Source organism: Callospermophilus lateralis, chromosome 4 (assembly GCF_048772815.1).
Source record: "Callospermophilus lateralis isolate mCalLat2 chromosome 4, mCalLat2.hap1, whole genome shotgun sequence".
NCBI lineage: Eukaryota > Metazoa > Chordata > Mammalia > Rodentia > Sciuridae > Callospermophilus > Callospermophilus lateralis.
The window spans coordinates 129,303,954-129,331,361 of NC_135308.1; the positions used below are offsets into that span (position 1 = coordinate 129,303,954).

Sequence of the window (27,408 nt, forward strand, 5' to 3'; positions counted from 1 at the left end):
AGCAAGAAAAAAATCCTTAGTGTTTTATCTAGAAGGTTGTAATTCCCTTAGCTGTGACCAAAATGCCAAGTCATAATTAGGTTTTATACCTTATCTTAGTCGACTGTCAGGCTACCATAAGAGACTAGCATAACCTGAGTGGCCTACAAACAGCAGAAACCTATTTACTGGTAAATTCAGTATCTAGTGAGGATCTGCTTCCTGGCCCCAGATCTTTTTGCTGGTCCTAACAAGGAAAGAGGAAAAGAAGCTCCCTCAGGCTCATTATTCAGGGACACTTAATCTACCCATGAGGGCTTAGCCTTATGACCATCACCTCCCGAAGTCCCTGTCACCTAATACCATTACTCAGGAGTTAGGATTTCAACAAAATCATTTGTGGCAACACATTCAGACCAGAGAACACCTACTCAGGTTTCAAATATTCTACCTTCAGCTCCATGTCATCAAGTAATGACAGATCTCTACAAGATCCAGCTGTTCAATGTCTAAAACAAAATAATGAAGCAAAAAACTAGGCAAGTTTTTCTTAAAAATGGTTATTCTACTGACATTGAACTAGAAAGAAAAATGCTGAATCTTTTATCATTAGAATAGGTTTGATACTTTCAAGGTTTTTTTTATATTTTGGTTTAATTTTACTTCATATTTCATTTATTTACATATCGAGTACAATTTCTCTCCGCCGAACCAGCCAAATTTCTGCTATTATTCTTGTACCATTTTTCAAACCTAGTCAGTCTTCCTAAATTGTCTTGGTTTTCTCCTTGACTTTTTTACATTTTTTACTCAGCTAATTATTCCCTTAATGAGCATTATTCAGTATGGCTGGCATTTCTACTCTCTCAGGAAGCTTACACCCTCAAATCCTATTGTTCCATGTTTTTAGTTGTTATTCAATTTGGTTTGATTTGATTTGCTTTAATAAGAAACATAAAGATATTTTAACTCAAAAAAATAAATTATCAGCTATGCACTAGACACCTCCATTTTACTATATGACTGCTACAAATAACTTAGCTTTTCATTTTTTACCTTGTAGTCCCAACCAACTAATTCCATTTTCTTACTATAGCACAAAAACAAAGAGTTACCATTTTCTCTAGCTTTCCTACACTAAGACACAGTCTCTCTGGACCTGTGACTCTGTATTGACCTTTAGCCATCGGTTGACACTAAACCAATTAACACACAGGACTTTTTTGAGGAAAATGGGAGATAAGTGAATAGACAACTGCAGTACAATATTGCAAGTGCTATGCTGAGAGTTTGGAAAGGTGTTCTAGAAAAGCAGAGAGAGGCCAGATTCTGCTGAACATGATCAGGGAAAGACTCACTAAAGAGATGTCAGTTGAGAAGTAAGTGGGAGTCCAGAAGAAAAACAGAAGGAGGGAAGTTCTACCAGGCAGAGGAAGTGGCGCATTCAGAGGCCTGCAACACAAGAAAACAGGGTGCGGCTAGAGAACGTGCAAGTCCTGGTTCTCCTTGTCCTATTTCTTCAACACCCCACCCCCACCCCCACCCCGCCCACCATGTGAATTTCCTTTCATGTCGTAACATCTCTGTTGTGTAAGTGTACATCTCCTTTGATACTGCTATGACTTCCTTTTAACATCTATAGCCTTTATCCTGTACTCCAGCATTATCTTCATAGATTGCTCTTTGTGTGTTCAAATATCCTTTCAAAGGAGACCACCCTTTCCTAGAGTCTGTTAAAAGGGTGATTGAGTTTAACCTGGACCCTTTCACATCTTCTGTCATGATTCTTCTTGCTCATGAAGATGAGGACAGCAAGGAGCATTCACAAAGCTGGTCTTTTTCCTCTCATCACACATTCACTCTCACACCTCTAACCCACATTTTCCCTTTCCCACAATCCCACAATCTAACTGGCATTCTCCTCTTACTGAGTACCAAGAAACCCCAAACCACTTCCTTGCAGTGGGTAATCTCCCCATTTATTGTAAAGCGCTTTGTTGTAAAATGGATTCTGCAGCTAAGCCTCAGCACTCTTTGTCTATCGTATCACACAGTTTTACTGCAAGCAGTGCTTTCTCTTTACCTATGTGATGCTATTTAGGCCTCCGAATCCTTTTGCCTGTTATTTGTGTCTTTTTTTTTTTCCTTTCCTTGTATTTGTTTTTATTTTCTTGTATGACTTTCCTTGGATGGTCCGAAGCCATTTATTTATTCCTTATTCCTTCTTCTTCCTTATTGCTCTGGGGACTTCAAATGCAGGCCTCCTTTGGGGTAGTGATTTTTCCTCTCTAAGTACCATCTTCTCCAGGCATTTTTATCTTAGTTCTCACCCTGACTAGTTTATCTAAATTCCTGCTGTGCCTTCAAATCTATTTTGAAAGACACATAAATAATATGTAACATCATTAATATTTACCTTCATTCAATCAAAAATGGTTTCCTCCCTGCACCTTCACCCCAAAGCACCCAATAGGAACATTTTTAGGGGCTACCTACCCAAAACATTTGCTTTCCTTTCTTAATTACCCCTGTGCTACCTTGTGCTTACCTAAGACTTTTTCCAAGTACTTTCTGCTCATGTGATTTGTCACCAAACATGCAATGGAAATTTCTGGTCATCCCAATTATACCGGGACTTGTCTCTGCTCTGGATTAAGAGCAACTGGAAGATAGAGTTCACATGTTTGCCTCAGCAGTTTTCAAATTCATACTTATATTTTCCTATTATAGGACCAAATATCTCTTCTGGTAGTAATAGAACTTCACTGTGTCATAGTTTGTGTTGCTTTTATTTTTTCTTGTTTTTTCAATGAAATTGCCACATGGCCAACACTCTGCCTGGTTGCATCTTAAGGAGAACTAAAAGTCTTCAGCTGTAGATTGCCAGGGAAATCACCACAGCACCTCAAACTTCTCCTCCCAATATAGTCTACAAGATATGTCCATATTCTCTGTCGTCGAAGGTCCATATCAAACTCATTTCTGTGGATGTGAATGACTAAATACATGTCCTAGATTCTTCCCTATTGAATAATTACAGTCCCACCACAAAGTTCCTGGCCAGATACCAATTCTCATCCCTTATGAAGTGAATCCACGCAGACACCTTTGAAAATCTTGCATTGATTTCCCCATAATTGCCAGCTGTTGATTTTCCTTATCTCCTTGCTTCTTTTTAATGAAAGATAAAATGTAGAACCCAGCACTTTTTTTCCTTTACTCTCTTTTCTCAAATTTTTTCTCCCCTCCATTCCTTTTTTTATTTCTTCCTACTTTCTTGCCTTCCCAGATCAATTTTGAGCTTTTTTCCCCCTGTCTTCTTTTAAACTACAAGACTCCCATTTATAATGGATTGGCCCAAAGGCCAGATGAAGCCAAAGAGGAACCAGGCCTGCTTTTAAATAGCTTTTCTTGCCTTATCATCTCTGTGTGACTTGCCTTCATCTACACCAGGTTTGTTTTGTCCCCTTCTTTTTGGATTTTAGGGTACCATTGAATACTGATGGACTCCACATAATATTCACAGATAAACAAGCATTGCTTATCCATCTTATTTGGCAGGGGAGGCACTTGCTTACTGTGTCCGCCTGAGCTGGTTGGTGGCAGAACTCTGGTCTGCTGAGGGCTTGCTGCTCATTTACCTCCACCCCCACTGCCCCTGACATGGAGAAGGAACACCTTTGTTCTGGTATCTCTAAACTGTGTGGTCATTTCCATTCCTCTCACATGGTTTCCTCTTGGTTACCAAAGTCCTAAAACTGAAAAGGGAAAAGTGTTCTTTGATTAGAACAGTTCCCTGGCTTCTGAGCCTTCTCTGGGAAGACCCTGTTGTCCCATAATATCTCCTAAGTTCATAAGGGTGCACCATTAAAAGTAGCTACAGAGAAAGAAAATTTGAAATACAAAGCTTACAGTTGTTGAATACAGATAGCAAAAATTCATTGTTGCCCTGACGGTAAGCCTAATGTATAAATCATTCAAATTCATGCCTCTGCCACTAGAAATGACACTTCAGGGTCAAAGTGCCAAATAATGCCTTTCAAGATTATCTGGTATTGGGTTTTCATGAATGTTCCAGGATTAATGGCTTACGTTCAGGCATATCCCTTTTAAATAATTCCTTTAGAGCTGCATAGGCCAACTCCTCATTGTTATTTACAAATATATGTTTCTATGTTTCAAAACTACTTGGTGTTTATATTTGAATGGTAGATAACCCTGGTTCCCATAATCAAGACTGTTCTTTGGAAGAGGCTACTTCTCCCCAAGCTTTTAAGTCAGGTGAGAATAAGAAAATAAAACATTTAAAGTTGAATTTGACTCAGTTGACAGCAGGAAAATGTTAAAGGGACAAAGCAACTTGATAATGGTTTGTCTTTGGATGCCTTCCACAGGCTGTTCATTATTTTCCCTTCTTTTCACATATTCTTAGACAATTAATCATTTGCTTGGATTCCACTCAACCTTTTACCAACTAAAGTAGTATCCCAAGCTCCGGGGCACACCTGCCATCTTCCCCATTTTTGCTCCTTTTCACATTTACCTTAGATAAAGGATGATGGCAGGTATTCATTTTGATATTTCCTTTTTCATTACTGTCAACTAAATTTTAATGTCATCATGAATGCTGTGTCACCCACTGGGCAATATGACAGCCTTTCATATAATTTTGAAATTGAATGAGCCAGGTTTGGTGCCATATGGTGAATTGATAACAACCAAACATAAATTAAGATTTTAGCATATGAGTAAGATGTGTATGAAATATTCAACCACAAATAGGCTGTTGGATCTATGACTCTGGAGCAAAGAAAAAGATCTACACTATAGATATCAACCTGGGAGTTATTTCTGTATTATAACTAAAGTCAAAAGCTGCAATAAGATTTGCTTATAAAGAAAAGAAAGCTAGAACCAAGCCTTGAGAAAGGAGACCAGAATTAAGTGACCAGAGAGGCAGAAAAACTCATCAGAAAAGCTTTGTATTACAGAATCCGAGAAGGAAGTCAATGAATTCTGATGAGAGCTCATGGTAAAGAGACCTGAAAAACATATTTTGGCTCAGTAAAATGAATATCATTTGAAGCCTTAAAAAATCCATTTCAATTGCCATTCTGACTGAAGTGAGATGAAATCTTGGTTTTGATTTGCATTTCTCTAATTGCTAGAGATGTTGAACATTTTTTTCATATATTTGTTGATTGGTTGTATTTCTTCTTCTGTGAAGTGTCTATTCAGTTCCTTAGCCCATTTATTGATTGGGTCATTTGGGGTTTTTTTGGTGTTAAGTTTTTTGGGTTCTTTATATATCCTGGAGATTAATGCTGTATCTGAGGTGCATGTGGTAAAGATTTTTCTCCCATTCTGTAGGTTCTCTCTTCACAATATTGATTGTTTCCTTTACTGAGAAAAAGCTTTTTAGTTTGAATCCATCCCATTTATTGATTCTTTATTTTAATTCTTGCACTTTAGGAGTCTTGTTAAGGAAGTCTGATCATAGGCAAACAATGTGAAGATTTGGGCCTACTTTTTCCTCTGTTAGGCACAGGGTCTCTGTTCTAGTGCCTAACTCTTTAATCCACTCTTAGTTCAGTTTCATGCAGGATGAGAGGTGGTAGTTTAATTTCATTTCGATACATGTGGATTTCCAGTTTTCCCAGCACCATTTGTTAAATAGGCTATCTTTCCTCCAATGAATGTTTTTGGTGCCTTTGTTTAGTATAAGGTAACTATATTTATGTGGCTTTGTCTCTGTGTCTTCTATTCTGTACCATTGGTCTACATGTCTGTTTTGGTGCCAATACCATGCTGTTTTGTTACTATGGCTCTGTAGTATAGTTTCAGATCTGGTATTGTGATGCTTTCTGCTTCAGTCTTCTTATTAAGGATTACTTTGGCTATTCTGGGTCTTATTTTTCCAAGTGAATTTCATGATTGCTTTTTCTAGTTCTATGAAGAATGTCATTGGGATTTAATAGGAATTGCATTAAACTTGTATAACACTTTTGGTAGTACAGTCATTTTGACAATATTAATTCTTCCTGTCCAGGTGCATGAGGGGCCATTTCATCTTCTAAGGTCTTCTTCAATTTCTTTTAGTGCTATGTAGTTTTCTTTGTAGATGTCTTTTGCCTCTTCTGTTAGATTCATTCCCATGTTTTTTTTGTGTTTTTTTTTTTTTTTTTTGAGGCTTTTGTGAATGGGGTAGTTTTCCTAATTTCTCTTTCAGTAGATTCATTACTGATGTATAGGAATGTGTTTGATTTATGGGTATTGATTCTATATCCTGCTATTTTGCTGAATTCATTAATTAGTTCTGGAAGTTTTCTGTGGAATTTTTTGGATCTTCTAAGTATAGAATCATGTCATTGCAAATAGTGATAGTTTGAGTTCTTCTTTTTCTATTCATATCCCTTTAATTTTTTTCTCCTAATTGCTCTGGTTAGAGTTTCAAGGACAATATTGAATGGAAGTGGTGAAATAGGGAATCCTTGTCTTGTTCCAGTTTTTAGAGGGAATGCTTTCAATTTTTCTCCATTTAGAATGATGTTGGCCATGGGCTTAGCATATATGACTTTTACAATGTTGCAGTGTGTTCCTACTATCCCTGGTTTTTCTAGTATTTTGAACATGATGGGATACTATATTTTATCAAATGCTTTTTCTGCATCTATTCAGATGATCATATGAGTTTTGTCTTTAAGTGTATTGATGTGATGAATTACATTTATTGATTTCCGTATGTGGAACCATCCTTGCATCCCTGGGATGAACCCCACTTGATCATGGTGCACTATCTTTTTAATATGTTTTTTATACAATTTTCCAGAATTTTATTGAGAATTTTTATATCTATGTTCACTAGGGATATTGGTCTGAAGTTTTCTTTCCTTGATGTGTCCTTGTCTGGTTTGGGTATCAGGGTGACATTAGCCTTAGAATGAGTTTGGAAAGGTTCCCTCCTTTTCTATTTCATGGAATAATATGAGGAGTATTGGTGTTAATTTGTCTTTGAAGGTCTTAGAGAACTCAGCTGAGATTCCATCTGGTCCTGAGCTTTTTTTTGATTGGTAGGCTTTTGATCAATTTCATTGCTTGCAATTGATCTGTTTAAATCATATGTGTCCTCCTGATTCAGTTTGGGTAGTTCATATGTCTCTAGAAATTTGTTGATATCTTCAAAATTTTCTATTTAATTGGAGTATATATTTTTAAAATAGTTTCTAATTATCTTCTGTATTTCAGTAGTGTCCATTTGGATATTTCCTTTTCATTACATATTTTAGTAATTTGAGTTTTCTCTCTCTTTCTCTTCATTAGCATGGCTAGGGGTTTATCAATTTTATTTATTTTTGAATTATTTCTTTTATTTCAATTTTATTGATTTCAGTTCTGATTTTAATTATTTCCTGTCTTCTACTGCTTTTGATGTTGATTTGTTCCTCTTTTTCTAGGGCTTTGAGATATAATGTTAAGACATTTATTCATTGACTTATTATTCTTTTAATGAATGAGCTCAATGCAACAAACTTTCCTCTTAGTGCTACCTTTATAGTGTCCCGAAGAATTTTTTTTTAAAATACAAGGGATTGAACCAGGGATGCTTAACCACTGAGCCACATTCCCTGCCTTTACAGGGTCTCACTGAGTTGTTAAATACCTAATTGCTGAGGCTGAATTTGTGATCCTCCTCCTGCCTCAGCCTCCCAAGCCACTGAGAATACCAGTGTGCACCACCACATCTTGATATATTGTATCACTATTCTCATATACCTCTAAGTTTTTTTTTATCCCATCCTTGATTTCTTCTGCTATTCAATCATCATTCAATAGTGTATAAGTTTGTCTCCAGGTGTTAAAGTAGCTTTTTTTTTTTCATTGATTCCTAATTTCATTCAATTAAAACTTGGTAGAATGCGGGGTATTATTTCCATTTTTTTGTATTTACTAAGAGTTGCTTTGTGCCATCAGATATGGCCTATTTTAGAGAAGGACCCATGTGCTGCCAAGAAGAAAGTGTATTCGCTCATGGGTGGATAAAATATTCTATATAATGTCTGTTAGGTATAAATTATTGATTCTTTTATGTAGTTCTATAGATTTTTTATTTAGTTTTTGTTTAGAAGATCTCTCCAGTAGTGAGAGAGGTGTGTTAGAGTCACCCAGTATTATTGTGTTGTGGTCGATTTGTCTCTTGAATTTTGGAAGGGTTTGTTTGATGTATATAGATGCTTTATTGTTTGGGGCCTAAATATTTACGATTGTTATGCCTTGCTGATATATAATTCCCTTAGGCAGTATGAAATGTCCTTCTTTGTCCCTTATGATTAACTTTGGCTTGAAGTCCACTTTATATAATATGAGGATGGAAACCCCTACTTCTTTACCCGATCCATGGGAGTAATATTTTTTCTCATCCTTTCACCTTCAGTCTGTGGATGTCTTGCCTATGAGGTGAGTCTCTTGAAGACAGCATGATTTTTTTTAAAATCCAATCTGCCAGTCTATGTCTTTTGATTGATGAGCTTCAGTCTTTAAAAATTCAAGGTTACTATTGAGATATGATTTGCATTCCCAGTCATTTTGGTTTATTTCTGGTTTTTAATTTGACTTAGTTTCTCCTTTGAATGACTACTTCTTTAGTGTAGTTCCTCCCTTAGCCAGTTTTTACGTTTTTTGTTGTTTTTTTTTTTTTCATTTCATCCTCATGGTATATTTTGTTGAGAATGTTCTATAGTTCAGGTTTTCTAGTTGTGAATTCTTTTAACTTTTGTTTCTCATTGCAGGTTTTTATTTCATCTTCAAATCTTAAGCTTAATTCTGCTGGATATAAAATTCTTGGTTGGCATCCCTTTTCTTTCAGAGCTACAAATATGTTATTCCAGAGCCTCCTACCTTTGAGGGTTTGGGTTGAGAAATCAGCTGAGATCTGAATTGGTTTTCTCCTCTATGTAATTTGATTTCAAATTATGCTCCTTCTTCCCCTACTGGTTTATACTTTTCCATAGCACATACTACTAGCAAACATATATTTTACTATGTTTATTTTGTTCATTGATTTTGCATATTTGATTGACTGCTGGGTCCCAGTGCCTAGAATAGTGCCTGGCACATAGGAAATACCCAATAAATACCTATTGAATAAGTGAATACCAAACTGATGCCCACAGTGGTCGAGTGCTCTTTCTACCACTCTATTCTAATCTTTATTGCTATTACTCTTCATAGGTATTTTGATTTTCTATTTTCACAATCCTTATTTTGATCACATCAGAATATCTTCTTTTCCATTGTTCATTATTATTTCTAATGGAACAAGTCCATCTCTTAATCAAAATCTAAAGAGATCATGATAAAATTTGGGATTTCTAAACTATCAAATAGGAATCCATTTACAATTAAATTTTATGAATTTTGCACTTCTAGAAGAATAGCATATTTTAAGATGCCAAAGGAATCAATGACTTTGTGCATTTATGTTCCTAGAATATTCTTGCCCTCTTTTGGAGAAGGTTTGTCCAAACCTTTTTCTGCTAAAACCTCACATCTGAGCCCAAGTACTCTCTCTTTCAGGACACTTGACATGCCACCCACCAACACACACACACACACACACACACACACACATACAACTAGCTCTAGTTAAAAGGGGAAATATGCCATAAAGCTCCATTTGCATAGAGAATGCATTTGAGATGGCTTGGAGAAATTTTTATTTATTGAAGAATAAATCTCCTTGGTTCTGTTGCTGAATTCTGGAGTGTTTCCATCTTCTCCTCCCAAAGCATCTCTGCTACCTTTGAGGTTCAGTCAACATATTATATTATTCCTCATCAGAGTATTCATAGAGTCAAGACATGAGCTAGGAAGTCTATAGTAGAATTCAATAATTACTTTTTAATTAAAAAATGATTAATAGAATGAATACAAAATAATGGATTATATAATATCCTCACAAAATAAATGTACAAAGACAAAACACACTGCCTCATTCACCTGGAAATTTTGCTGTACATTTGCACACTAGGCCAGATTCAGTCTTTTTAGCCTGGGTACATTTCAAAGCAACATTTCACACTGTGACCATCTGGTCCATTAGATGTAAATACCGATTTGGCAGATACTTTGGGGGTATAAGCATAGTTGTGGGAATAAAATGAAGTTCAAAAATATTACCACCCAAAGGATATATTTAAAGCCACCCATCTCTTATTAAAATTAAAACCATGACATTGTCCTTCTTAAAAGGACATTTTAGCATTTGTAAAATGGAGAATATGCAAATGATCTAAATTACCATTAGACCTCCATTTATTTGTCACCTCTAAATAGACTCCCAACCTTAGGAAAAAAAAAAAAAAAAACATCCACTCATCAGAAAATCTATTGCCAATTTAACACATAGGAGAATCTTCTTACAATTAACATAAATAGAATATGTCCTTTTAAAATGTCATGGCACTATGTCAATTCAGGTACATTTTTAAAACTCAAAGGTACAGTGTTCCCAACAAATCTATGAACTTAGCCCCATTTTCAAAGGCCACTAAAATAAACCCTTCTTTTTATACACAAAATGATAGATGGTGCTATAGAAGCCATCAAGTAAATATTCATTTTTAAATCAAGCTTTTTTTTTATCCATTAGAGATGACCTTTATTCTAATATCTATAATGCTTTTCAAAAATGAAAGGTATTGCTATAGTTGTCTACAAAATCATTAATTTGCATCTACGCTATTCAGTGAATGCTTTTTAAAAGAAAATAATGGAATTATCAAGCTGCTCAGAACAAAAGTATCTTCTGATTGTCAGCTCCATATTCTAAAAGAGCAGGTTAATTTCTCTGAATCTCACAGTTGGAACTCTCTAACACTAACTGGCAGTTTCCACGTAGTGATCAGGCAATTGACTAAAATAAATTATACATAAAGCTGAAATTCCTAATAGTAATAAGACCCCTTCATGAGATAATCACACCCGCAAAAGCACTCATCTGTTGGCTACAAATCTACAGGGTCTTGAAATTATCTTATAAAAGCAACACCTCCAGAAATGTTTTTGTTTCTAGTCTCATGTCAGAGCCAATGTGGCAGTGTTCATAGTACTAGGCACAAAGGAGGAGCTTCAAATAAATCCATTAGTTGACTTGTTGATTAAACTGGAGACACTGTTGATAGAACACTAGCATCAGTGCTATTTGCAAAGCAAAAGACTGGTGAGGTACTCATTTTAATACAAACAGCCCACAATTATTTAGAAGCTCTAATTTTGTACCTGGAGCTTGGTATAGATGTAGTATAAAGTGAAATTCCTGCTCCTCTGGAATATGAGTTTGTTACAGAATTACGGCCTTCTGAGAAACTGAGGCAGCATGAAGACTCCCTTCAAATCCTGATTCTTGTTATCAAGTCAGAAAGATTTCAGATATGTTGCTCAGAGTAATAAGAATGAGCTTATTGAAGGGATAGAAAAGGGAAAAGGAACACTCTCAAGAGAGAGAGTGGGTCCTCTCAGAGAGGAGAGAGACAGTGTGCCCCTCCTGTACTCCAGTTTTATTGTGGATCCCAGAAAAGTTTCCAGACAATCCTGCCCAGATCCACCTCTTCACTTTTGACTGTCAGCAAGATGACATCAGACTTTCAAGTATCCACTATCAAGCCAGGCTTGGTGGTGCAGACGTGTAATCCCAGTGGCTTGTGGGTGGGGAGTGCTAAGGCAGGAGGATATTGAGTTCAAAGCCTGCCTCAGCAAAAGTGCGGTGCTAAGCAACTCAGTGAGATCCTGTCTCTAAATAAAACACAAACTAGGGCTGGGGATATGGCTCAGTAGCCAAGTATCCCTGAGTTCAATCCCTGGCAAACTGTACACCCCACTCCCTACCCCATCTCCCCATCTCCTGACAAAAAAAAAAAAAAAGATCATTCATGGCAATTCTAGGTCACCTTGGCCCATGTTGACTGGTTCTAATTGGATTCTTAACCATACATTCTTACAGATTTGATAGTTAGGAGAAACTATCCTTATCTCCCAGTGTTTCAGGATCTGGTCACAAAAGCCTCCTGGGTTTCTCCCATGGACATTTATTTTGGACCTACATTTCTCCTGCAGATAATAGGTAGTTTGCTAAGAAATGTGACATATCCTGTCCATTTAGGCCAGGCAGGGCTGCAGATAAATTGCTTCTTGGAAAAGAAAGTATGTAGGGGTCAGCAGAGTAGGTCCATTTTATAGAATTATTTTCTCAATCTTGTGTTCCAACCATTCACATCTGTCTGTCCCATAACAAGTTGAACTTTTCTTCTCTGTGAGCAAAATACAAAATCAGAACAACTTAGAGAAGGGAAAAGTTTATTTTGGGCTCACAGTTTCAGAGGTTTCAGTTTGCCAGCTGATTTCATTGCTCTGGGCCTGAGATGAGGTGGAGCATCATGGTGGCGGGGTATAATGGAGGAAAGCTGTTGCTCATGGCTGCTGGGAAACAGGAGGAGCCAGGGGAAAATATATATAATCCCCAAGGGTACACCCTCAGTGACCTACTTCCTATAGCCATACCCTGCCTAGTTAACACCCAGTAATCCATCAATCTATTAAAAAGATTAATCCACTGATGAAGTTACAGCTTTCATGATCTAATCATGAACATTCTTGCATTATCATATGAGCGTCTCATGGAACACCTCATACCCAAACCATAAAATATGCAAAGTAAATAGGGGGGAAAAATCATCTCTGGGCACCATAATATTGGCTACAAATAAATTTCTACCAGAAAGCCATGCATAAGGAGGTACTTCATTAAAAATACAAAATTGGATTAGGCCTTCATGTGTAGGAGTAATTTAATTAGGCAGAAGGGAATAGAGATATTTCAGGTGGATTTATTAACTAAGCAAAAAAAAAAAAATGGTAGTGGGAAAGTATATAGCTCTTAGAGAAGTAGTGATTGCCGTGGTGAACTCCCAATGGTGGTGCAAACCACCATTATGACTAAGGTATTTATTGTCCTGGTTGTCAAGAGTGTTGATGACTGACAGCTCATAACTAAGTTCTGGACATTATCCTAAGCTGAAGAGATCCTGACACTAGATATGGGGGCAGCCCACACTCAGTGTTTAGCTGATTCAGGATTGTAAAGTCTTATCTCTGATGCCCCAATTCAGAATATCTATGAAGAGCTATCCGAGCTCCAGAGTACCCCAGAGCACTGGCTGAGACCTTCAATGTGATTATGTCACAGCCCAAGTTCTTCACTTGTTCAATCCTGCTTCTCTCCCCCCGCCCACCTTACGCCATAAGTGTTGATTAAATGGACATACTCCAATAAACCTGCCTTTAAGAATTCTGATTTTGCTTCTCTAGAGAACCCAAGTTGTGAAAAAGCAGATACTGAGAAGGCCATTCTGACTGCATTCAATTGTAGAGAACCTGCATTATTCATTTGACAGGCATATATGGAACTCTATTCTGTACCAGGCACTGTTCTAGCTCTGGGAACATGGCAGCAAGAAAAACAAGTCTCTTCTCGCATAGGTCTGATGTTTTGGTGGGGTAAACCTAAAGAAACAGAATATCAAGTAATGACAGGTGCTAGGACACAGGTAGAATGTGTGCTTAAGAGTGCATTAGATTACTTAGATACCTTTCCATATAAAGGCTCTCTAAAGAGGTGACATGAGTATAAAGCCAAATAACAGAATGATTCATAATGGCATCTGGGGGAGAATATTGCAGACAGAGTGAACAGCAAATGCAGAAGACCCTGGTATAGAATTGGACTGGGCATGTTTGGGGAAGAAGAAATGAGATCAGAATAGTGTTAAGAGATGGAAGTGTCAGATCATATTTTAGTGTAAGCAATACATGTTATTCTAAGTGAAATGAGAAAATATTGAGGGGCTTTGAATAGAATGGTTCCATGATCGTAATCCCATTTTGAAAGGATCCTTATGCTTCTTATATAAGGAAAATATTGGAAAGGAGCAAGAGTAGGTGTGGAGAAGCTATTAGAAGACTGTTAAAGGAGTTTAAGCCAAGAATATTGATGACATTGATTTAAGGTTACCACTTGTCATGGTTTTCCTGGGACTGAGGCCTTTCCCTGCAGTCTTGAGCAAATGGGGACAGTTGGTCACCTAATATCAACTATGTTATAAATGAGGAGAGAATACATTCAAGATGTATTCTAAAGGTTGAGGAGACAGAGAAAAAGGTTTGGACAGTTAGGGCAAAGGCAAAACACAGAGCTTCTTAAAAGTCAGGACAAGAGGATTGAACCTTTCGAACATTCATATGGCATTAGTTTGCAGCCTGCATTGGACTTTGGAAACACTAAAACTAAAGAGGTGTTTCATGAGAGTATTTTTTAAAAATATGACAGAAGTGGTTAGGGTTTGATCTCAAACACTGTGGAGCTGATGGTGAGAATGGAGGTGGTGGGGATGGTGGTGCTGAGCTCATGGTGTTGGGTAGCAGTGATGATAGTGGCAAACATCATATGGAGGTGGAAGTCATGCTGGAGGTGGAGATAGTTGAGGTGGTTAAGGTAAAGCTTACACTGATGATAAAAGAAAAAGGAAATGAAAGAAAATGGAGTCTATGACACATTTACCAAAAAGAAAAAAGAAAAACAAGACTTGTGAGTTAAATGAATACAGGAAAACAGAGAGAAGGGGAACTGGCCACTGAAAAAAGATTAATTACTGACCCTGACTGGAAGGGATGTTGGAAAGGAGAACACTCAAGAGGAGGACTTTAGCATAATTAATTTAAAGTGAGAGTGGAATATCCAAGTGGATGATGGGTTGCACTATTAATTTTTATCATTCAACATGGCCACTTAGTAGTAAAGAAAACAAAAGACCTTGCTTCAGTTCCTCACTGGGATATTATAAAAACTGTAACTTCTGAGTCACGAAGTCTTCACTTATAAGTGGACATATCAGCACCCTCCATGGTGTTGTGCAGAAAACTAGACGGAATTGTTAGGAAGTAGTAAGGATCTGCTATTTAGATTTGGTTATCTTTTTTCCAAGAAAATCCTCGCCCCCCCCCCCATCATCATAACCTGAAAGGAAACTTTTTTTTAACAATTTAGAAAATCTTGGTTTCTAGAACTTTGTAGTAATAAAATGTTGTAAATTGATGTTTATATATTGCTACCAATCATTTCTTCCAAACTTACTTGTAAAATTATGAAATGAGTTTGTTTTAAACCTGTCCACATCAATCAGGTCTTTCTGGTTCCGACTGTGGGACAAAGTGTTGCTCCTAATCACTCCTTTCACTGAAGACAAGACAGAGTTCTTTCCAACAACTCATACTCTCTGAGTCCTTAAGAAGATCAACAACACTGGCTTACCATGTATGCCAGGAACTTCTGAGTCCCATGTTGTCTGTGATAATTGAAACCCATTTTGATCTTGTTTGCAATTGTCCAAAATCAAGGAATATAGTATCCAACCATCATGTAATAGAACAAAAATTGCCCTAATTCTCAAAGTTTTAGAAAATTATTAAAGCTAATTTTTAAAGCATTAAGAAAATCATATGCTCATATCAGATTATTACAGCTCAGAAAATTTACTAACGCAAAGCCTCATGTGTACTGGGTATTTTCCTTGCCTTTTTCTGAAAATGAATTTTCTATATCTTGATGCCATGAAAGACACAAATTTCAGAAGAAAATGGGGGGGAGGGGGCTGTAGCTGTATTTTCAAGCTATTTTCTATAAGCTTGAAAATAGCTTATAGATCTAAAAGTAATAAAATTAGAAGTTTGAAAAGTAAATTAAATTAATATGAAAATATTTAACTAATATGGCACACCAATTATAACTTTTTTTTAAAATATGTGTTTTTTTAGTTGTAGGTGGACACAATACCTTTATTTTATTTTTATGTTGCACTGAGGATTGAATTCAGTGCCTCACACATGCCAGGCAAGTGCTCTACCACTGAGTCCAGCCCCAGCCCACCAATTATAACTTTATAAGCAAATGAAAAATTTTCCTAAAGTCTTTTAATTAATGATTAAGTGTAGATCTATAAAGAATGATAAAATAATCTTTCTTTAAATTTCTCTTTCTCACAAAATACCCTTAATTTTTACTTTTAAAAATTCACTCATAAGAATGAGTGAATGCCATAGCTTTAAAATTACAGATAATTTTATATATTTCTCCTTGTATCGTGATTTTTTTCATACTATATAAATGCTTTCTTCTGAAGCTAAATATTATGTAAAATCTTCTAAAATTCACTATGTATCATAAGACTGAAGAACAGAATGACTGAAAGAAATTTGTGGCATTTTTTATTTTAAGATAGTTGACATGCCCTAAAGCTAATCTTGGAGTTCAACTATGAGCCAGAGAGAGGGGTATGATATCAGAGAGTGGTCATGTCTGACTCTCCTATTGCAAGGGTTAGAGTAACCCGACCCTGCAGCACAGACAGATCCCCAAGGAGGCTGTCCAGGAGAACAGGCAGATTCTACCACAAAGAACCCTCCACCTAATGAGCATTTGGAACAGCAATTTTGTTCATTTTCATTTCTCTTGTCTCATAAAGTTCAGATGAATTTACCACACTTTGTGTTAATTTCCATATTAACTCCCTCTCTTATTTTCAGAGATTATGAAAAGTAATATATTCCACTAGACTCTCCTGGTGTGTCAATTAATTCCTAAGGGTGAGTGGGCACATCAGGTGAACTTGGCACATTACAAGAAACTCCCTATTGTTTTATTCTAATGAAAGGGAGTTATGACCTCAGTAATTTCAAACAGGTGTATTATCTAAAGTTTCCACCTATTTACACTTGAAAATGTATGGTAAGTGATATCCAGTCAAGGACCCAGCCTTCAGGGAGAGTACAGTCATGTGGGAGAATTAAGACATGCAAACAACAATAGAAATACAAACTTTTCTGCCAGAATGAGTGAAGTACACCCATAATCCCAGAGGCTAGCCAGGCTGAGGCAGGAGGACCACAAGTTCAAAGCCAGCCTCAGCAATTTATCAAGGTCCTCAACAATTTAAAGAGACTGTGACTCAAAATAAAAAATAAAAAGGGCTGGGGATAGGCTCAATGGTTAAGCACCCCTGGTACCAAGCAAAAACAAAACAACAACAACAAAAAAAAAAAAAAAAAAAACCAACTCTTATTAACATAGAGGCACATGGTAAGATGTAAGATGCTATGGGGACTTGAGAAATTTGAGAAATGAAAGAAGAGAGACCATAAACACATGTGGTATTGTTTCCAATAGAGGCATTACTCCAGCAGAAAGTATTACCTTTTCTCCTTCTCTCCCTACATCTTACCTACAGATAAATCATACCTTTTCTTTCTTGAAAGGTGGATATAATGAGTATCCCAAAATAAGTATGTACACTTCCTTACATTGTTAAATTACCTCTAGGCAGTTATTTCTACATTCAAGACTGGCTGGTGTCACATACATGTCAGATTATATATAGATAAGGCCAAATATAATCCTCATCTGAGTATAGCATGAGAAGTTCCTGAGTTTATAGCCTTCTGTACCTCATTCCTATGTTAATAGTTTATCTGTAGAAGTCTGACACAACTGTTGCCTTCTTCTGAATCAGAATTCGCATTCCGTAAGGGAAAACACTAAGAAACACTCTGATTTGACATAAAGCTAATTCCTTGTGTTACAAAGCAGCAGGGAGCCTCCTGGATCTAAGAAGGGCACAGCATACTCCTCTCTCTCTCTCTCTCTCTCTCTCTCTCTCTCTCTCTCTCTCTCTCTCTCTCTCTCACACACACACACACACACACACACACACACACACACACATGTGAATCCAAATTCTACTCTGTTGAGCAACAGCATGGTTCTTAACCAGTAATCCTAGAGAATAATATGTAATCCTACAGAATCCCAGAGTCTCACTTAAGATGAGGGAATTGATAGGAGTCCTTTCAGGGGCAGGGTGGAGGGTAGTTTAATCATTTTACATGCAGCATTAATTGTTTAAAAATGCCTTAGTACAGCATTGGTGCATTTTTTGTGTGTCTAAAATATGATGTAATGAATAACATGAAGAGCTATGAGATTCTTCACATTGCATAACTACACATATATCAATTTTTTTACAAATTTTAAGATAAGGACAAAGAAAGTCAGACTTCTTCATTTGAAATGAATAAAACTAAAAGTATAAAACATATTTCATTTCAGTTCAGTTATTAGGAATTCAGAATTTTCACCAATAAATAGTAATTTAATAAAACACAAATGGAAGTCTTTATTCCCAAAGCCATAAACATAAAATGTTAGACTAATCCTATTTGATATGTAAAAAGAAAAATCGAGGTAGGTTGATTCTACTAAACAAGTGTTAAGCCCTTTTCAAAGCTTTTTTATAAAGTTATAAATTTTTGTTGAGCATTTTGCAGTACTCATTGGGTATCATTTCTAGTACCACTGAATTATAAATATATTTTGATGGATGTTAAAGTATAAATGTTCTTTTTAAAAAACTGGTATCACTCTTGATGATTCCTTAATGAATAAAAGAACCACTGTGTGCCAATGGTCCTAAAAGTTTTCAGATTCTAATTGTCATAACCCTCTTCTCTCAAGGAATTTACAATATGCACATACAAACTATATTCATTTACCTTTATCTGAAAAATTGTTAATACCTCTTTTATTGGTTTTCATAGCAAGAGAAATTGGGTGACATCTGCTTCTCCCTCCGCTATGTACCTACTGCTGGTAAACTGACTGTCGTCATTCTGGAGGCAAAGAATCTGAAGAAGATGGATGTGGGTGGCTTATCTGGTAAGCCCTGGTGATTATTGATTTTTTTAAATGCTGTTTCATCATGGATACCAAATGCATTGCACACCTGCTGTGACTCCCTACTTCTTAATTGATCACAGTCCTCTTTCCTACTGAGCCTGGGAGCAGTCTCAGAATCCATCCTAACGCTGTACCCCAGGAAGCCACTCTCAATTTATTGGAATTGGCATCAAACATAAAATCTATTTTCCTTCTTCATAGCCAAAGTATCAATTGTCATTTCTATGGCATTGAAAGCTAAAAATTTCTGCTTCCCTTCTGAAAGACCCTACTGTGACAGATTATAGTTTGAGGGGTTTTGTTTTTGTTTTTGTTTTTGGCTCAAAATTCACCCAAGATAGATAGATAGATAGATAGATAGATAGATATATAAAGTCTTCATCAGAGACTTGTTTATTAGGTATTTGATAGTCTAACATAATTTTTATAATATCATTTTATTAAAGGCTTAGCTATTATATATTTTATTATATATATATATATATATATATATATATATATATATATATATATATATATATATATATCATCTGTTTGAAAGTGAACTCCCATGGTAATGCATTCAGTACTATAGCTTAGAATAAATAGGGGGGCTTTGGGGTTTAAAGTATATACAACCCAACCATAATAATAAAGAGTGGATGAAGTACATTCTTGTTCCAAAGCAAAGTCAAGTCAAGGACTTGTCATTTCCATGGTTGAACATAATTTTTTTCTCCTCTGTATGATTAAATCAATTATATTTTTAATGTTCCAGTAAATCATTAAAGTGTGAAGAATTTTCCTGATACACCACAAGGTCATCATAAGTAGACTACAGTTGACATTGATTCTGTCCACAGATTTACAATGAATACTACTTGCTACTCAACACTTTCTCTAATAAAAAAGTATTGCAAACTTCAGAAGGTCACACTAATACAGCATGGTGATATTATATTCTAAAGCACAACAGCTAAAAAATGCTAAAGTTGAATTTTCACTTACTAACCCACTAATTTGTCAACCAATTTCCCCTTGTACCTAAGTTTACTTCTCTTTATAAATAAGCCATCTGGGGAAGATAAACTAATTCTTTCCTATCACCAAGATCCTATTAAATAATGTCCTGTTTTCATTGCCTTAACAGCATGACAAAGCAAATTTGGAGCAATAAGCGCAGTTTCCTCTGAAAATATGAAGAATATTTAATATGCCTAGTGAAAAACATGCAGAAGAAAATTTTTAACTACAATTGCAGTGTGCTCTCAGATTATTACTTAATATCCTAAGGTCTTCACATACCTTGACCTTTCCATCTCTTCTGGTTCAATAGCCACGTGCCATTAATGGTTCCAGTAATGGTTCCTCATAGGCTCCTTTCCTAACTTCCATGCCAACCATCCTCTCATCACCACATCCAGTACTTCCCTAGTCTTCCTAGTTTATCCTGGGTCCTTCAGCAGAGTTCCACAGCAGTGTTTCCATGAAGGCAGTAAAGATTCAGGGACCCTTACTTGTACTGGCTTCTCTCAAGTTCGTAAAGTTCCCATGGTCATAGACATTTCAGCTGCCATTTTTAATCACAATTTACTATTTCTTTCCACATGACTTTTCCTTCATCATCCATCCCTTCTTATTCCATTATATCAGAGAAGCTGCAGGCGTTTTTCAGGATTTGTCTAAGGAAACCTGGGTCTAGCAGGCTATATGTATGTGGCTTCCATTCATAGTCATATATTACATATATTTCTTACTGCTAACAACCCCAGCAAAGGAAGGAAATCCGGATGGCTCCTACCACCCACTGTACTAACACACCAGTGTGACAGGAAAGGGGTACACTCAGAGGTCAGATCTAATTTAAGATTCAAACTTTTGTATTCTTTTCTCTAAAGAAAATCATCAAAACTTTATTAGTTTCAGAACCCACACAACCTAGCACCACCCCAACACTTGAATTACCTGGAATGATTTTGTTTAATTATTAGATATTAAATGAAGATACTTAAAGTGCAAATACCCTTAAAGAGGTCAAATTTTAAGGGCTTCCTGCTGCCTGCTGAATTAAATCATAACCACTGTAACCACATAATGTAGGTAATTTCAGACTATGTCACACCATATCTCACTGCAACCAAATGGACAATCACATTCTTCTCCAAATTCACAGTGCGACTTGCTACCTTTCTTTGCTTAGGAGGTTTCCTTTACCTGGAATTCCCTCTCTTCAACCAATGTCTAGCTCAATCCTACCCATTCTGCAGGTCCAGTTGAAGTATTATTTCCTTCATTGTGCCAGCACTAGATTCACTTTAGTGGACAAAACCAACAAAAGGCTCTGCCCTCCTACAGCTTGCATTTTAACATGGGGAGACAAATAAGAAGTCAATAAATGAAAAAGCATATAGTGAGGTGACCAGTACTATGCAGAAGTAAAGCAGGTAAGATGGTAAAGAATGTTGGAAGTTATGTAAATGGGGTGGTAAGGGAAGGCCTGATGAGTAGGTGACATTTTGGAAACAACCTGGAAGAGGAGCAGGAGTGAAGCATGGGATCGCGTGGGGAGAGAGAAAGTTTTAGGTGGTGGGACTCTGTGAAGCCTTTTCTGATCCATCCCACTAAAATAAATCTTTGTCTTTTTTAAATGCCACTAGCAGTTTGTTCACAACTCTGTAACATCGCACTTCTCTCTCACTAGGCTGCGTTCTGTATTTATGTCTCTCACAATGCTCTCACTAACTGGTAGCACTGAGCATAGCTGCTGAATGAATAATGAATTATTTACAAAGGAGGTATGGCCTGAAAAAACAAGTCCTGCATTTCAAATTTGTTTAACCTACTTACCATTAAAACAACTTTAAGCATTTGGATGGTCTGTCTCAAAGTAAGCTGACCTACGTACAAGGAGACCAAAATTATATAATAAGATCATTTCAGGTAATCCAAACGCCAAACTGCATTTACTGGAAATGGCTAGTTAATTGAAACCAAAGTGAGATGTTTTGCCAATGTTTACACCCCACTCTGCCACTACTAGCAATTTAACATTGAACAAGTTATGTAGCTCTTCTAAACCTCACTTGCATTATCCATGAAGCAGAGTGATAAGGGGACACTGCAGATAAGTTTATTTTGAGAACTAAGTGACAGCACAGAACCTGAAACAACTAAGTGCTCATTAAATATTTCTGTAATTATTTCTATTACTGACTTTATCAAATCTTGGGATAACTATGCCTAAAATGTGAAAACAATAGATGGTTTAAAAACTTGCTTGATTCAATGGGGAAAAAACAATTCATCCATTTGATAGAATTGTCCGATCAATTCAGGCAAATCAGTAGGCCCATGTTTTGAATAGACCCAGTAGTGAATTAAGACAAGATATGGAATTAATCAGCAATACATTGAAGAAAATAAGAAAACTTATTTATTTATTTATTTAAACTAGGTATATAGGACAGCAGAATGTATTTTGATTCATTATACACAATTGCAGCACAACTTTTCATTTCTCTGGTTTTACACATGTAGTGTCACACCCTATGTGCAGTCTCACATGTACCTAGGGTAATGATGTCCATCTCTTTCCTGCCCCCATGTACCCTCCTCAACCTCTCCCTCCCCTTTGCCCAAAGTTCTTCCATTTTCCCATGCCTCCCTCTTCCCCGTTTGGGATCAGCATCCAGTTATCAGAGAAAACATTCGGCCTTTGGTATTTTGGGCACTAACTAACTTCACTTAGCATGATATTCTCCAACTCCATCCATTTACCTGCAAATGCCATGATTTTATTGTCTTTTTTTTATTAGTTGTTCAAAACATTACAAAGCTCTTGACATATCATATTTCATACATTTGATCCAAGCAGATTATGAACTCCCATTTTTACCCCGTATACATATTGCAGAATCACATGGGTTACACATCCACTTTTTTACATATTGCCATACTATTGTCTGTTGTCTTTTAATGTTGGGATGTATATACACCACAGTTTCTTTATCCATTCATCTACTGAAGGATATCTAGGTTGCTTCCACAGTTTAGCTATTGTGAATTGAGTAGCTATGAACATTGATGTGGCTGTGTTACTACAGTATGCTGATTTTAAGTCCTTTGGGTATAGATTGAGGACTGGGATAGCTGGGTCAAATGGTGGTTTTCTAAGGAATCTCCATACTGCTTTCCAGAGTGGTTGCACCATTTGCAGCCCCACCAGCAATGTATGAGTGTGCCTTTAAGTTTTTTGAGTTTTTACATACCGTGGAGATTAGTGCTCTATATGACATGTGTGTGGCAAAAATTTGCTCCCCAAATGTAGGGTCTCTCTTCACCTCATTGTTTCTTTTGCTGAGAAGAAGCTTTCTAGTTTTAGACTATCCCATTCATTAATTCTTGATTTTATTTCTTGCTCTTTAGAAGTCTTTTTAAGGAAGTCAAAGCCTAATATGAAATGATGTAGATTTGGGCCTGCTTTTTCCTCTATTAGGCACAGGATCTCTTGTCTAATTTCTAGGTCCTTGCTTGATCCACTTTGAGTTGAGTTTTATGCATGGTAAGAGATAGGGGTTTAGTTTCATTTTGCTGCAATAAGGGTTTCCAGTTCTCCCCTCACCATTTGTTGAAGACGCTATCTTTTCTCCAATGTATGTATTTGGCACCATTGTCTAGTATGAAATAATTGTATTTATGTGGGTTTGTCTCTGTGACTTCTATTCTATACCATTGGTCTACATGTCTATTTTGGTACCAATATCATGCCATTTTTGTTACTATAGCTTTGTAATATAGCTTAAGGTCTGGTATTATGATGCCTCGTGCTTCTTTCTTCTTGCTAAAGATTGCTTTGGCTATTCTGGGTCTCTTATTTTTCCAAATGAATTTCATGATTGCTTTTTCTATTTCTATAAGGAATGACATTGGGATTTTAATTTAATTTGCATTGAATCTGTATAGTGCTTTGGGTAGTATGGCCATTTTAAAATTAAAACTTGGCAATATTAATTTTGACTATCCAAGAGCATGGGAGATCTTTCCATCTTCTAAGGTCTTCTTTAATTTCTTTCTTTAGTATTCTGTAGTTTTCACTGTAAAGGTCTTTCACCTCTTTTGTTAAGTTAATTCCCAAGTATTTTATGCTTTTTGAGGCTATTGTGAATGGGGAAGTTTTCTAATTCCTCTTTCAAGGAGTCATCACTGATGTACAGAAATGCATTTGATTTATGGATATTGATTTTATATCCTACTACTTTGCTGACTTTATTAATTAATTCCAGAAGTTTTCTGGTGGAGGTTTTGAATCTTCTAAGTATAAAATTTCAAGCTAGGAAATAGAAGATGCCATCAAAAGCTTACCAACCAAGAAAAGCCCAGGACCAGATGGGTTCAGAGCTGAGTTCTAGAAGACCTACAAGGAATAATTAATACCAATACTCCTCAAATTATTCCATGAAATAGAAAAGGAAGGAATCCTTCCAAACTCATTCTACAAAGCTAGTGGCATCCTGATACCAAAACCAGACAGAGACATATTAAGGAAGGAAAATTTCAGACCAATATCCCTGATGAACATTGCTGCAAAAATTCTCAATAAAATTCTGGCAAATCACATACAAAAAACATTTTAAAAAATAGTGCACCATGATCAAGTGGGGTTCATTCCAAGGAGGCAAGGTTGGTTCAACATAAAGAAATCAATAAATATAATTCGTCACATCAATAGACTTAAAGATAAGAATCCTGTGATTATATCAATTGATACAGAGAAAGCATTTGACAAAATACAGCACCCTTTCAAGTTCAAAACACTAGAAAAACTAGGAACAGTAGGAACATACCTCAACATTGTAAAAGCTATCTATGTAAAACAACATTGTAAAAGCTAAACCCAAGGCCAACATCATTCTAAATGGCAAAAAAAAAAAAAAAAAAAAAAAAAAAACTGGAACAAGACAAGGATACCCTCTTATACCACTTCTATTCAATATAGTCCTTGAAACTGTAGCCAGAGCAATTAGACAGACAAAAGAAATTAAAGGGATACAAATAGGAAAAGAAGAACTCAAACATCATTAATTGCTGAGGACATGAGTCTATACTTGGAGGATCCAAGAAAACCTTTTTAAAGTAATTTTTCTTACTACTCTTTGACAGGATCAATTTATTTTCCTCCTATGTAGTGAATTCAAAATGCACTGCACAAAGATTATACCTCTATCTTATATATCCATGAAGCAAATGATACAAATCTCAGGCCTTCCTACCTCACAGGGACAAGCCTAATCGAACTAGTAGCTTCTCTACTGTAGATCCTTGCTTTGAATCCTTTGCATTCCAGTTCCCAGGAACTTGTAAGAAAAAAAGAAGAAGAAGAAGAAGAGGATATCTAAATCTAACTATTCATATTAGATCTTACAGACTACAAAGACTGTTTTTCAGGGGAAGTTAGTACAGAAGGATGTGAGTAGGTTTTGCTTTGTTATTTTGTTTTGTTTTGGGCTGGTACTTAGAGGAAAATCAAGTCTTCTGCTTAATAAATATCGAGTCTCTCATGATTTTCACTGCCTTTTATATACCCATCTGTTAGGAATAAATCTCTCAGAAAATGATTTTAAAAAATTGTAACTCTCTTCTATTAGGGCAAATTCTGAAAGAGACTAAAGAGGTCTAAGAAAGTGAAACCTTTAGAAAAGTTGAGAATTCCCAAAGGCTTGAGATTGTATGTCTCATAGTTTCAAGTTTTACTGGTTTTTAAGATTCCATTTGTACCTGTGCGGATTCCCACATCAGAAAGTAATCAGACACTTTGCTCCTAATTGAATTTTTTGTTCCTATTGATGTCAGAAATTATGTTCCTCAAGTTCTGTTTTGATTTGGGGTTTTTCTTTTCTTTTCTTTTCTTTTTTTTTTTTTGGTTATTTCAGAAATTTGAGACTTCTAAATACAGTGTTAATGAGAAATCTGAGGACAATCAATAAGTTAAGTTCCTACTATTAAAATTAAATTCTTCAAGTTTTTTATTTAATAAAGAAAAAGGTAAACTTCTGAATCCGCAAAATGGACACAATGAAGTAGAAGTTCTATTTTACAACTGAAATCAGATAATACTTTTAACTATTAAAAATTACATTATTAATTATAGAATGCTTTCTAATGTAGAAATCCTTTTCTTTGTTTTCTTCCTGTGGTTCTCATGATAGACCTGTTAGGTAGTTTATGAAGGTATTATCATCAATTTTACCAATGAGAAAATTAAAACTTGAAGATTTTAGATGATATGTATAAACTTCTCGCTCCATGTGGCACATAGACTGAAACTAAATACTTGCAATTAGCTAACATTCAAAGTTAAAAGATTTATAGGTACAACTGAAGTTCATGTCCCCTGATACCCAATGCAGAACATTTTCCACTGTATCATCTGACTTTCCCCACAACCCCCTACCCACATCAAGTTAGGACAACAATACTGTTTTTCAGGGGCAAGTTAATACAGAGTAATATGAGTAAGCTTTATTTTTGTTTGGTTTTTGCCTGGTACTTAAAGGAAAATCAAATCTTCTGTCTAATAAAATCAAGTCTCTTGCTTACTAAAGGTACCTCCTCCACCTGGAGCTGAAATACCAAGATGAGGTTCTCAAGGTAGGTAAGGCTAGAAATGGAGCTGCAAAGATTGTTGGAAATTGAGGCATTCTTAGAAACTGGGAAATGTTCCTGCATATAAACCTCTATGAATAATCCTAACAACTCCAGGGCACCCCCTTCCTGGTCTTCTCAGAATCACAAATTGATTTTCTCACCTCCCTTGTGCCTTTGGCATATTGCCCTTCTTGCCTGGGTCAATATGAAGCAGAATGCTGCCTCATAGACCTATTCTACTTCCCCTGTTCCCAGACGCCAGCACACAGTTCTTTACAGATTTTTCCAAGTGTTTACACTACTAAGAACCAAAGCAAATCAACAAGGGCAAAAAGTTTGCACTCCTGTCCACTTGATAAGGTTTGTAATCACCTAAATTGTAAGAAAAATAAAATTAAATTAAAGTATGTCAAGAATGGGGTCAAGAGGGTGCTGAGAAAGCATATGTAATGGACTGAAATCACCATATGCATTTATGCCATCAGTCTCCTGCACATCAAGGAGCTGAAGAGGTGGCTATGAGGAGGAATCAGGTCAGGGACACCCGAGGGCTGGGGAGCAATAGGGGTTGAGAGAGTGTGGCTGGAAGTATTCCCCTTTGTCATCTTTCTTTCCCTATGTCCTGTGCTTAACCCCAGACTTCTTTCTGGCCAAGCTTAGTCCTGCCTTACCACTATGAAATATGTACTGTAAAAAACAAAGGGAGGGAGTATAGGAGAGGTTTCCCAAAGCATCTCCAAATGAAAGGGACAGTGAAATTCAAAAATGACAGCAACTCCTTGAAGGAAAGGATGTAGGGAGGAAGACCTAGGAGTCAGCATATGTCAGACTGTCAGTATGCAGAGACAGAGCACCCTGTCTCCCTCTCCCTTTCCCACAATTACTCTCTCCTTTCTCTAAAATGAAACGTTTTTTGTTTTAATAAGTTGCTCAAGGATTTGTCTTTCTTCTAGCTACCTTTCTACTGT

General features: G+C 36.3%; 1 protein-coding gene across 2 annotated transcripts in view; it reads left to right on the forward strand.

Annotated features, from left to right (window-relative positions):
* Syt1 (synaptotagmin 1) overlaps window positions 1–27,408 on the forward strand; it is a 196,489-nt gene that overhangs the window by 88,748 nt on the left and 80,333 nt on the right. For both annotated transcript variants that reach the window (XM_076853144.1, XM_076853145.1), the window contains exon 6: window positions 18,679–18,796. In XM_076853144.1, coding sequence (XP_076709259.1) covers window positions 18,679–18,796 — 118 coding nt within the window. The remainder of the gene's footprint in view (window positions 1–18,678; window positions 18,797–27,408) is intronic.